At 39.5% G+C, this 14,150-nt stretch overlaps 1 protein-coding gene across 3 annotated transcripts in view; it reads right to left on the reverse strand.

The window, feature by feature from the left end:
- The window catches only part of LOC111846829 (anosmin-1), a 33,840-nt gene extending 22,465 nt beyond the window's left edge, over window positions 1-11,375 (reverse strand). For 2 of the 3 annotated variants that reach the window (XM_023817460.2, XM_023817458.2), the window contains exons 1-2: window positions 11,089-11,375; window positions 3,673-3,720 (exon numbers count right to left, since the gene is read on the reverse strand). In XM_023817460.2, coding sequence (XP_023673228.2) covers window positions 3,673-3,720; window positions 11,089-11,283 — 243 coding nt within the window. In that variant the 5' untranslated portion in view covers window positions 11,284-11,375. The remainder of the gene's footprint in view (window positions 1-3,672; window positions 3,721-11,088) is intronic. The other variant, XM_023817461.2, reaches the window with a different exon arrangement.
- Window positions 11,376-14,150: the final 2,775 nt, after the last annotated feature.

Here is a 14,150-nt window from a genome sequence, read left to right on the forward strand (position 1 = left end):
GCTTCCAGCCTGACTTTCATTGGACTGATTGACCTAGAAAATTGACTATTGTTAGGGGAGTCAGGCGTTTTTTAGCATGAGAAAGGGAGGGAGCAGGCTTTGAAAGGCGTAACTGAACTGGGGGCCGTTTTCCCATGATGATCAATTTAAGTAAGATCCGTTTTCAATGCTGACATACTTTAAGTGAACAGAAATTGTTCCTCTTTACTTAGGCATCTCATGTGAGCCACATTTCACAGATAAGAACCCTGGATATATCACCTCTGGTTATGAGAATCTCAGTCTGATGCAATTAAGTGTCTGCAAACCATAAGTCAATAAAACATTTTTTTTATGTGGAAGATGTTTTTCCATTAAAGATGTTTTCAATATGTTGGATACCAGCTAACGGGATCATCAAGTTCATTGGCTCACCCCATTTTCCTGCGAAAAATTGCTGAAAAGAAGCTAAAGGCTTACTTCCTGTTTACGCTGGGAGCTTGGATAATTTGAAATCAATGCCAGTTTTTGATTCTGTTCACGAAGCACTCTTTGGAGAAAAAAGTTTGTGCTCTTTCTGCCCTTCATAATCCAAATGTTCAACCAGAAGCAATGAATAAACTCCGCATTGCTTATATTATTGGCAACATTGACCATATATGTTTCATCTTTTTTTTTTTTCAAGGGAAAGTATGACAGAGAGGTACAATAGCTCACACAAAGGTTTGAATTCCTCGTCTTCTGGAGTCTCCATGCTGAGCGAGGGCAGGACTTTGAAACGGCATGCTAATGACTCCTTGGCACTTCCAAGTGCCCCCTCTGTCCACCATAGCAAGAGGGCAGCAGAGTTTAATTACAATGACAATGGGGTTGCTGGCAGAAGGGCCAGCCTTAGACAGGGTGTACTAGATGGGCGAGATCACCACTGCAGTCCCAGATTAAATTGGGAAGCTTTGATTTCCTCCAGGGCTGACAGATGGAAGAGGTCAGGCCCCCCTTTGTTGGAGTCATTAACTAATCTTTCCGAGTCCATTGTCTGTGGAAGGACCCCAAGAGGAGCCCCCACAAACCCCACAGAGCCAGATCGCAGAGCTCGAACCCCCGCTACATTCTCTTCCCCCCTTTGACTTTCAGATTCACACTTTCCTGCTCATTTTCCAGAGGAGACTAATCAGGCACCCCCGAGTCAATCAGGCCCTGGACCATGCGAAACGTAGCCCAGTGAACAAATTGTTCAAACGAGCATGGGGCAATTGTGATCTTGACAGAGTGCCTCGGTAAACACTTTAGTCTATTATTCGGCTGAGTGGCGCTAATAAAGTTCTAGCAGCCAAAGTCGCTCTGTTGTTTTTGTTTTGACCCTTGAAGTAAACTTGAAAAAGCTGTGTCTAGTCACTAGTGAAGCAGTACAAACAAACGCAAGGAGTTAATGTGTGTATTTACATAACATTACTGTACAGTACATAAATAAATTATATTAATTTGCCAAAAATGAAAATCCCTCCAAATCGAAAAAACAACAATTGCCTTCCTATATTACAGTCAATATAACCATTCTATCACTTTCTTAGACTGACTTTTAAATAAAAAATAGGAATACCTTCTCACAGAAGAATAACTTCCATCTTAAGTTACAGCTGATAAATGTCATGCTTTTTTAAGCCGAAAACACTCACAGACATTTTAACAGCCTGACTGTGCAGACAGCAGCTGTGTGTGAGCTTGTGATTGGCCACATATTCCCCCCAAGCTTCAAACAGGCACTATGATCAGCTGCAGCAAGGTGCTACCCGCCTCTGTTACAGAAAGGAAATGTTGCAGGTGCTGTAAACAGAGCAAACGAGAGCAAAAGGCTTCCTCCTCTCTAGCCAAATGTGCATCCCAGTCTACTTAACAATCTCAATTAATAATATTTGTTTTTTATTTGTATTTTTTGTATTTATTGGCATGAGGCAGAAAAAAAACACATTATTTAATCGCCCAATATACTGCTTACATTTTCAAGATGTCTATAATAAGATGTCATTTTCAAGATGTCTATATAATCTTCAAATGTAAATATGTTAGTAAACTATAATAAATATATTTTCTAACAACTTAAACAAATGAGTGATGACAAAGCAACGCACCTCTGTAGCAGAATATTCTGTTTCCTACTTCAGCATAACCTCAGTCTGAGTCCATTTTCTGTACACGATGAACCCAAAGATGTATTTAATCTCATTGGGTAGATTTCACTGTCCATAACCATTCAAATGAGCATTTCATTGCACTCTCCACAAGAATCAAAGACTGAGAAGTGACGGAAAGAATATGTTGTTACTGTACGGTTGATGAAACATCTTTTTGTGACCTTTCAAAAGTAATGAGGTGTAGCTTGAAAACAAGGACTCCTTGGCAGACTCTCCCATTTCAGCATTGAACACTGTTTGTTTAGGCGTGTGTGGACAAAATATTTCTGTGTAAGAGGTGCAGTGATGAATTTTGCATAGTGGACAGCTTTCATAGGCAAGCAGTATGTTCCAAGAACATTTTTTTTTACCTTTGGGACATGATTTATAATGTGGCTACAATAAGACTAGGTGAGTAGCTCTCATATTGAGACTCTCCCTTCTTTCCAGTAAACACAGACTCAGATGAAATCACAGACACATGCTATTTGTCATCACCCTGACAATGTACATACCTCTGCCGTTCTATCACTTACTCCTCTCATCTCTCCTTTTTCTACTCAATGATGACATCATCAAGTTTTTTTCTCCTTGACTCCGTACCAGGAGAGACACTGGGCCCTGCTTTCCTGCCTTGTAACCAGGCTCAGACAGTGTGTGTTGACATGGGTCCAAATCTAAATATTGGGAGGGCAGGACACCACATGCTCTGATGTCATCCCGACTCCAAACAGCCATAGTCCTGCAGCACGGCTTACTGATGCCAGGACAACCAGCCGAGCATCATCAACACCCGGGACAGGGTGAGAGGACACTCTGGGCCCAGCTTTCAGGATGAGATGCTGTCACAATGGAAGAAATCCAGTCACCAGGGAAACCAATGGCAATGTAGCTATTTTGGAAAAGCAAACGTTCCTGCAACCTCCATATATATACCCATATATACCAACAGAGAGAAACAGGCCAGTTCGTTTTCAACTCATTGACCCTTTGAAAATTCACCATCAAATGTGTACTATAACACATTGTCGATTTAGTGGAAATTTGATAACAAAACAGGTACTTAAACTCATAGGAATAAATATAATAAAACTATAAGGTACTATTAAATCTGTATTAATAACAACAATGTTAATTCCACCCACTGGTCTTTAATTCATTTGTGAATGTCATAATAGCGTTTAAATGTAGGTATTGTGAGTGTGTAACCCAGTTCAGCATTCAAGGCACATAAACCTTATTAGCTGGGAAGTATTCAAAAAGATATAATGGAGGGGGATGACTGCAATCTGATTCGCAAACCCTTAATGCTCAATAAACCATTATGGCTAAAAGTCTCTTAATTAGCTTCCACTTATATCAGATTTCCATTCTCTACAAGTTAATTATGTGCTTGATTACCACTAGTTACTTGGTAGACTGTATGTGTGGAGATTTCCCTCAATGTATATGGCTCAGTTTCATCAGAAGTAACTGAATGTTACTCTCAGCACATGTAGCACACGCTCTCCTGTTACGTTACCTTTGAGCACTGTTTATGGTTCTGACACCACACCAGAGATCCATTTCCCTAGAACACAGAACAAAGAACACCACATCAACACCTCATTTTCACACTGTGGTGTTTCACCATGCATATTGTTTAAATAATCAAATACTTTCAACAGTACAACAAAATCAACATGGAAAAACCATCCAATATATTTTAGAATGATTGTCAGCCCCTAGTCCAAAGTGAAATTAATGCCCCACTTTTGTAGACACTTTAAACAATGAGATATAATTTCCGAGGTCTTACAGTGCGGTCAATGAGGCAAACTGAGAAGCCATTTCCCCAGCCAGCCTTGTTTAGCAGAAGACTGTGACCTCAGCTCCTGCTCTCTCATTTTGTCCACTGACATTTAGCAAAGGTAACCCAAACAGCAACTTCAGCCAATCCTCCCTCTGAGACAGGGAGCACTACTCAGACTAATGTGTAGGGAAGGGCCAAACTGCTGGGTGCTGGGACTCAGACCTCAGTGTTAAGTGTGTCTGAGCAAAGAAGCAGTTTCTTGTCTTTCAGTATAAGAAGTTTCTCAGAACTTTATGGAAGGAGTGGTTCTCTTATGTCTACATTGCTACATTTTTGTGTAAAAACCTTTTCAGCTGTTTCAAACGGAAACAATCTCCATTGTGCATTGACACAGTGACCAGTAAATTAATTTTTTGTACACAAATATGTAGCAGTCATACTGAGTAATACACTGTTTAGCTGCATACATGTCAGCAACAGGGAAAATGCCACTGAAACCAGCTCCTCTATATTTGCCATGGTGAAGTACTGTTTACTTCCATGTAGGGTGATCAGGTGGCCAATCAGACAATAAGACATTGTAACTAGTGCGATCGAATCAGGAAAGGGCCATGTGATGAGTAGGGTCCAATCAGGGCGTTTTCAGAGCCTGCATTTTCGTAAGTCTTCGTTTTCACTCATCCACACTGCAACGCTGTTTTCATAGGTACACAGTTCTGAGAGGGTTATGAAAAGTCTCTGCTTTGGGGGCTGAAAACTCTTCGGTAATGTGGACAAAAGGTGAAACTGAAGACAAATGCATGCATTTTTAAACTAAACCATAACAGTGTGGATGTCTGTAGGGAAATGCAATGCAGTTCACTCTGCTGACACCTGACAACTTACTTAAAGAAGAACTCATTTTAATATATTTAGTAAATGGCCAAATCACACCATACTGACTGATGTACAATGTTCAATAATGAAATATCACTAGATTTTCTTATATAATTGCAACACAGTGGTTAATGCAGTACGATGTGTGCTTTAATATGATAATCCTGGATGCTTGAAACATGGTTTAGGCTGTCACAATAATTCAAAATTGCAATGATTTCTCGGAGACCTTAAAACATTATAGTTGACAAGATGACAGTTGACAGTTGACTGTGCCTACGAGGTGTTACTCTGATATATTCCACTGGCGCTAACTGGATTGGTAGCAAGTACCACAACAGCTGAACAGAGACTTGTAACCTGCTGGATTAGGTCTTCTCTTGGGGGATTTTGCCCTAATTTACCTCAGCTAAACATTTTAGGTACTCCAAAGAATACCTAAAACAACATCACACTTTTAATACTGTGTTTTTTTCAAGCAAGAGGTCACTGCAAGCCCCATATACCTGCACTGTGCTGCAAGTTACAGACGGCAACAGGGAATTGAATAACTGGATGACTATAGCATTGCTGACTAGGAGTCTGTTTAAGTTCAATGTCAAGTTCAAAGCCGCTTCGCATAATGTAATCCACTGGAAATTCCCAGTGAGATTTTGGAAAGAAAAGGACTTAATTTGCAGTGTGGTACTAGTGAGCCTTCAAACACAGTGTCAAGGGTAGGGGCGTGTCCATCTTCAAAGAAAGCCGTAGTCAATGACAAATACTGGAATATCTGATGTAATTCATTCATAATTCACCATTTTCATATTCAAAAATAGGCTGTCACATTAATTTCACCATATATTTTTCATTTTGTTTCATGACATGCAATCGATTGCCTGGTTTTATAATACCAAAAACGATTTGCGCTCATATCAGATATTACTATGTATTATACTTTTAATGAATATTAAAACATGCTTAAAATTATTGCTTGAATAACTGTGATGAAAATGTATTAACACTGGTGAATTTCTTTACAATCTCAAAATAATCAATGACCATGTTTATTGAGTAAAGCTCATGGTTATACTAATCAGTTCACTGAACTCATTGGTATATAAATTGCCATGGATCTATACATATGTTCTGCTTAATAGTACCAATGCCGTTGACAGGGCCCTGGTGATATTCATAGTCTGACATCTAATTCTGATCAATGTCCCTGTCACTGTAACAAAGAGGATCAGGAGGTTGTTGTCCCAGCTGTCCCAGGATGACCCATCCATGTCACACAAAGTACGGATAATTATAGGGCAGATTGTGATCCCTTAAAACCCAGACCACATTCCAAGCCAATCTGTCACAATGCAGTGCTAGATACTCACTGTTCTTGTGTTAATCCACATTTTTTAGAAACGAAACATTCAGAAATTCAGTGTAACACATGCAAAAAACCACAGTTACAGACACAGGATTCAGTGCTTCAGTTCATTATGGATCCTGCACATAGAGATAAACTGGAAGGCTGGTATTGTTTCATTAAGTTCACACACTCTCATATGATATGATACAATCAAGATGAGCCACCTTCAAGTTGAGGGTACGTCCTGCATTTGGAAAATTATTTTGCTTGTGTGTGTGTGTGTGTGGGGGGGGGGGGGGGGGGGGAGGTTTGCATAGATCACATTTGAGAATCAAATTGTCCCCAAAGTGTAGTAAAACCTGAAATTTCCCTACTTTTGGGGACATCTTTTGAGGTCCCCATTTGAATAACCTGAGATTTATAAATATCTGTGAATGTAATCATGAAAGTAAAAATGCCAAAAGTCTTGTATTTGGGTTAGTTACTTATGGTTAAGGTTAGGGATGGGTAGGGGTTAAGGGTGTCGTGACTGGGATTAGGGTTTTCCCAATAGAAATGAATGGATGGTCCCCATTTAGATAGGTACACCAACTTGTGTGTGTGTATGTGTGTGTGTATATATATATATATATATATATATATATATATATATATATATATATATATTACATCTTTGTGTGAGAGTTGGATTAAAAAGCAAAATGAATGGATTGCATCATGAAATTTTGCTGACATGACACTGTGTGTGTGTGTGTATATATATATATATATATATATATATATATATATATATATATATATATATATATATATATATTACATTGGATTGCATCATGAAATTTTGCTGACATGACACTGTTGTTTTCTCAGGCTGCTCAATAAAGAGTTGAAGTGGGACAGTGTTTCTGTCCCAGCAATTCCAGCTCTTTTTGTAGATTTTACATGTAAAACTTTATATTTTACTTATCTGAGATTCAGGTTAATTTCTGGAATTTGTATAATGTAGCATTTTGTTACACTATATCTTTTTACTTTATTCATTATTTTGTAAACATAGCATTATATTTAACAATAGTAGAATAAACTTTTACATTGGAAGTGTACCTTAAATTTTATACTTTAATCCAGACACTTCTGTTTATTGTAATGCATTTGGAAACATCTCAATATGCAAAGTCAATAAATTTAAAACAACTTAGGTTCTCAGTGTGGCCTACTTTATGAAGGCAACTTGTTGAAATATACATAGAGTGAGGTCTGTGGAGCACCATTGGTCCAAACTCTCGGACATGTGGTACCTCAGAAGACAAGAGATTTACTGACAAGCCTGTCATGGTTAAAACGCTTTCACTGGGAGGTGAAACCAGGCAACATAAGCCTCTATTCATCCTGTCTTAACTAATGAAAACGGCTACACATGAGACAAGCAGTGGCTGGGCCTGGAATCTACCCAGAGTGATTTTATATCAGAGGCAAAACAAGGGAATAGAGCAAATCTACTTTCCAATGTTTTTCTTTCCGCAAACCTCACATGTAAGACATAAACTCTAATCGCCTAGACATTAGGAATGAATCACTAAATTTAAGATGCAACATTTATTGGCTTTTGGTGGCCCAGCAAGACTGCATTGACACACCTTTATTTTTAGACTTATGACTACCTCCTAAAAATAATCTCACATGAGGTAGATGCTTTCTCTGTTGTTGGAGAACAGAGGGATCGTTTAAACACTTGAGAATGTGTTAAAATACACATCTACATATGAACAAAAGCCGTCCTTGAATATGGTCAGACATTAAGAGATTTCACATGCTAGAGAAGACTGCACTCTGTCCCAAATACTGGTACTGCTAATCTACACACAAAACGAACTATGGGTAACTTCATATGAAATAGCTGGATAATAATATTTACTGTATAAAATGAATGTCACATTATTTTATTGACTTTTAAAGCTTCTAAGAAAATCCTGTATAGTCAAGGCCTAGAATTAAGGAAATTATAAAAGTCTTTTATGGCAGAATAGTAAGGAAATAGAAGGTGATCTAATGTGTTTGGGTGTCATATAAGACGGGATCTAAGAGAAGCTGTTTCTCCATCTAAATGTAGAGTTTGTTCACTTGGTACTCAGCTAGTTCTCAGTGAATTAAGCACTAATAGGCTGGCCTGACAGTATATCATGCCACAGCATGTGAGGGCTGATCCTTTGCTGCCTGGAATAGTGTGTGCACCATTGGTGGTGTAGAGGAGCACTCAACAGATAAACGTCAGCATCACCCTTCAAACACACCACTGCAGTAGTTACTTGCTTTTTCTTTTGGATGCTCAGCATTGACAGGCATATTCCAAGTGTACAAAAAAAAGCACAACACGTCCACCCCAATAACTGTTACCAAAGAATATGCCAGGCATTATCTGATCTGTGCTGAAGAATGTACAAACCTAATTCCTGATTTCCAGTTGTTTTAAGAAGTATAACGGTAAGAGTTTGTAGGGTGTTTTTTTTCACAACACAGCTTCATATCACACGGATATGGCTGTTTTGCAATCAAAGGATTGGTATTTTGGACAAATGGATACTGAAAAGGGGTGGATGTGCAGAAGATTATTATTTTTATGAGAGGTAAATTGGAAGGCCAGGACAAAACATATTATTTCAGGCAACTACGGATGACAGAAATGACCCGCTGAAGCTAAAACTTCATCCTCCAAATGACATCAGACGTCTTCATATGAGTGGGCCTGCAGTAACGTCTACTCATCTAAGACAGGAGAGTCCCAGTAATGATGCACCTCACAACCACAGATGGAACATGCTGAGAAATTTGTTGAGGTCAACCCTTGCCAAAAGAAAACGGAGAGCTCTTTAAATAGCAACGTTGTGATCTCCCTAGGCCAGCATCCACAGAGAGGGTGCAGTCTACGACGTGTGACTATGACGTTTGGTGGCAGGACACAGGGAGGTGGAGCGTGTTGTTGCAGCTGACCAGACCTCCTGTTTCCACATGGACGTCCTGCTGAGATCACAGTACCTTCCACTTAATGCACGGCTTATGCAGCAATAGCAAGTTATTTTGAGACTGGCAAACCTGTTGAACCTCTTCCCTCTATCAAAGGTTCATTATGCTTTGAGTTTTCTGTCAGAATTTCTCCTTTGTTAAAATGAGCAGATGGCCATTACTTCAGTGGCTAAATTATATGAAATATGTCTTTATCCTTATAGACAGAACATTATTAGTGACGCTGAGGTATCTGCATTGAGTCATACGTCAAGATCTTTAATGAGATTGTGCCTGCAAAGGATTTACAGAGTCAGGTCATAAGACACAAAATCACAAATCAAAAAATCCGATTCTCAGTTTAAGTGCCTAGTGTTGGACAGCCACAATGCTGGTCCACTGTTCAATAATCCATGCAGTGCATAACTGAGTTACTCATTTTTTGATTAAACTCAATGGATTATATTATTTTCCATTTTACTGTGCCTTTGACTGAAACTTGAAAACTGGAAAGCACTGTACTTGCCTATTTGCAATAACATCCTCATTAAAACGATAGTGTTTCCAGAACAATCGATTTCTAATGTTTATAATAGTCGACCATGTTGCAATTAGTAACACTTGCTACAAACACAATGAGATTTATGTCTGAAATGTTTCTTCCACGGTTACATACTGTAATTTCTGTCCAACTGCATTTGCCTATGAAAAGCCTTTAAAGAATTCAAAAGACTTTAAATCGGCTTTACAACACAGTGAAAGACAGATATATAGTGCTCCCTTTCTCGGAAGCTCTACATAAAACCGCCTCCAATGAAGTGTGAAAACAACTTCAGACATCGCCCGGAGGATCGTAGTCTAATGCCTCGCAAATAGCGGGCGGTTATGAAACGCCCAGGTTACAATTTTCGGGCCGGAAAATCAGATTACCAGTAGATTAACAGAATATTAATGCAAAATGCCAAAAGGATATTAACCCCCCGTGCAAAATCCACGTTATCTTTTTTTTTTTATTATTATTTAAAATCAAATTATTCACATGTGAATTCAGGGATGGGGTAGAAATGTAATGTTTATATATTTATCTCTAAAAGTAAACAGAAGCACTTTTTATGATTACATTTATACCCGTCCAAGTTAATTAATAGAACATATTTGGTTACATGCCAACGCCGATTAATGCTGAGACTGATGTGTACTGTGTAGGTGTGTGTGTGTATATATATATATATATATATATATATATATATATATATATATATATATATATATATATATATATATATATATATATCAACCCCCCATTCACAAAAGCTGTGCATGGTGGGTGTAATAAAGTGGTAAAAAAGGTGGCTTTGGTAACCTGTATACAGGCGTGTATTTCTAAAGAATTGACTGTATACTGTCAACATGTGTACGAATCTTCGATTCCCAAAGGCCTGATAACCATTACTCCACTAATCATAATGACATTAATTATGAAGGATCAATTTAACAATCCGCGTACAAGGATGTTAAGGTACCTAAACTGAGGGGAAAATGATGAAATTCTATATTGCCGACAGCTATTACGTCACAGATAACTAAATTAGGTGCAGCACTAGCAAACTTTACTTTAAGTAACTTTGATAACTATATCTTAACGCTATAACAAAAGTTGGATTAAGTAATTTTACGTGTTAAATAGCAGTGTTGTAGGATAATCAGTATTCCTACTGTTTTTCTGTAAATAAATTGATATGAACTCCAGATATGTAAATTAGGTGCCTTAAGACATCTTAAAGTTCATAAAGAACTGAAAAAACGAGATACACCGCGTAAAAGTATTATCATTAAGGCATCAAAACAAATTACAGTTTATACAGTATAGTGTGCGTGACATCCTTCCCCCGATTCGATGAGCTACAAAGTCCATGTGCTTTTACCTGAAAATGCTTGAAAAATGCAGATATGCGTGTGATGTGCAGGCTCAGGCATCTGGAAGCGCATCTCGCTCGATAAATGCTGCTGCTGCTCAAGGAGGACTCGTCCTGTTTCTTTGCAGCGACGGTGCTGAGCTTCCAGGGGGCTGTAATCCACAGACACAAGGTCAGACATAAACCGACATTCCTAGAAAACATTCTCTCAGCTGTTGTGCTTTTTATCTTCACACTGCGAGCAAGAGACACTGCGTGCTGTTCAGGCTGGAGAAACTAAAGAAACTTCAATAATGCACCAGGGAGGAGCCACCAACAGCGTGCGCCGCCCTATTGGCCGCGCCGAGCGCTGAGTGACGGACACCGGCGCTCGCATGCAGGTACGGCATCCAGTCTTTGTGCTGGAAGATTCAGCGGTCCCTTAGTTGAGGAATCGATATAAGAAGTGTTCAGTGAGCTGGAAAACTGAGCCCTGCACATCTACAGAGAACTTGTTAAGGTTCAGCGTAATTTCCCCAAGAACTTTATTATTATTGTATTCATTCTTATAAAATGCTTGTTCAAGGCTAATGCAAGCGTTCATAGTTCTGGTAACTCAAAATTATATCTCTAAATACAGTCACCTCTCCATAATCGCGAAGTTGACATTAGTGGTTTCGCTTATTTGCGAGTTGAACGTGAACAATAAAATGGGAATATTTGTGGAGAAGTATGCGAAATATATATAAACAATAATTTAAATGATTTAGATCAAATAAAATCACAAAAGTTATTACAAAGAACAGAAGACTGCATCTTTGCTTGGGTACGCCGCGCAACTTCATCTTGGCAATCAGACTTACGTGTTTGCTGTCCCTGTGACCATGCAGTAATTAAGCGTTTCTCTCAGCCGGAAAAATATGACATAATAATGCAAAATAAAATATATCACTTGTGCACTAAAAGGGGAGTTTTAAAGTACAAGTAGCTTTTATCTGAACACCCTTTACATGTGCACTATATGGACAAAAGTATTGGGACACACTTCTTAATCATTGAATTCGGATCTTTCATTCAGACCCATTGCCACAGATGTGTAAAATCAAGCACCTAGCCATGCAGTAAGGTTTACAAACTTTTTTGAAAGAATGGGTCATTCTGAAGAGCTGCAGTGAATTCAAGTGTGGTACTATCATAGGATGCCACCTTTGTAATAAGCTAGTTTGTGAAATTTCCTCCTTGCTAGATATTCCACGGCCAACTGTAAGTGGTATTATGACAAAGTGGAAGAGTTCAGGAACAACAGAAGATCAGCGACAATGCTGTGGCGCATAATGCATAAAAGTCTCCAACACTCTTTTGACTCAATAACTGCAGAGTTCCAAACTTCCTCTGGCATTAACCCCAGAACAAGAACAGTGCGACAGGAGCTGCATGGAATGGACTTCCATGGCCGAGCAGCTGCATGCAAGCCACAGATTACTAAGCATGATGTCAAGCATCGGATAGAGTGATGTAAAACACAGCACCACTGGACTCTCGAGCATTGTAAACGTGTCCTGTGGAGTGATGAATCATGTTTCTCTGTCTGGCAGTCTAATGGACAAGTCTGGGTTTGGCAGATGCCAGGCTAATGATACCTGTCTGACTGCATTGTGCCAAACTGTAAAAGTTTGGTGGAGGAGGCATGATGGTTTGGGTTGTTTTTCTGGATTTGGGCTAGACCACTTAGTTCTAGTGAAGGGAACTCATAGTGCTTCAACATACCAAGACATTTTGGATGATTCTATGCTCCCAAATTTGTGGGAACAGTTTGAGAAGGCCCATTTCTGTTCCAGCATGACTGTGCCTTCAGTCTTAAAGATAAAGATAAAGACATGTTTGGGTGAGTTTGGTGTGAACACCTTTGAGATGAACTAGAACGGAGACGGCAAACCAGTCCTTCACGCCCAGCACCAGTGCCTGTCCTCACAAATGCTCTGCTGGATGAATGGGCAAAAATTCCCACAGACACACACCAAGGTCTTGTGGAAAGCCTTCCCAGAAGAGTGGCAACTCTTATACATAGCTGCAAAGGGGGGATCAACTTCATTGATGCTTGTGAGTTTATAATGGGATGTCATAAAAGATCCTGTAGGTGTAATGGCCAAGTGTCCTGATACTCTTGTCCATATACTGTATATGGAGAGACTGTATATCAGGGTGTGGATTTTGGGAAACTGAAATGAAGAGAATGAGAAAAACCAGGCATCTGCTTGCCTGGATAATTCAGGTCAGTGATCTCTTTGGGACAGGATGTACAAGAACAGCTCACTCAATTATTATTTATTTCATATTAAAAGGTGCAAGCTGGCACCGAAAGACTTCCACACATTCATAGCCAAGGATGTGGTGATACCTGAGCTATTCTGTAGGCATTTGAAGACCTGCTGAAAAGCAACCTTCTGACAGAGCACGTCCCTTCCTACTCCCTTATCCAATCCTCACCCAGTGGGAGATGTTGACCGCTCACTGACGGCACAGTGAATTTGGGAGCCTGTCCAGACAGCCAGATCCTAGGCCACATCTGGGCAGCAGGAAACCATCCAATTTCATAGGGAACCCCACAGCTAGGAGCAAAAGCCCACCAACCATCATTAACCCATAGCTAGGAAACTCCACGAGTTTCCATCATAGGACAATAAAAATAATTACAAACAAATCCTATACAATAATCCCCCCCTAACCCCTGTGTTGTTTTGTAGCCCTAGGAATGGAGAAAATTTGACATGCTAAAAACGATTAACGAAATCCCCACTTTTTTTGCAGAAAAGTTCGGATCTAATCAGAAAGTTCCCCAGGGGTTTTATGAGAGGATCTGACTTCACTTTCCGCAGATTATTGAGTGCTTTGCAGCCTGCTATAACAGCGGACACGTTACGACCTAATGAGTTTTTATATGCGTAGCTTACACAGAGGGACAGGAGCCGGGACCCGTTTAATCACTCCGTTTCGCCCACGGTGCCAGATCGCCTAGGGCCCATGATGCTCTCTGCCAAATGCTTCAGCTGTGATATCTCCATTGAAAGTCATCCCTTAAAACAGAGAGAATA

This window comes from Paramormyrops kingsleyae, chromosome 1, assembly GCF_048594095.1.
Source record: "Paramormyrops kingsleyae isolate MSU_618 chromosome 1, PKINGS_0.4, whole genome shotgun sequence".
Classification (NCBI taxonomy): domain Eukaryota; kingdom Metazoa; phylum Chordata; class Actinopteri; order Osteoglossiformes; family Mormyridae; genus Paramormyrops; species Paramormyrops kingsleyae.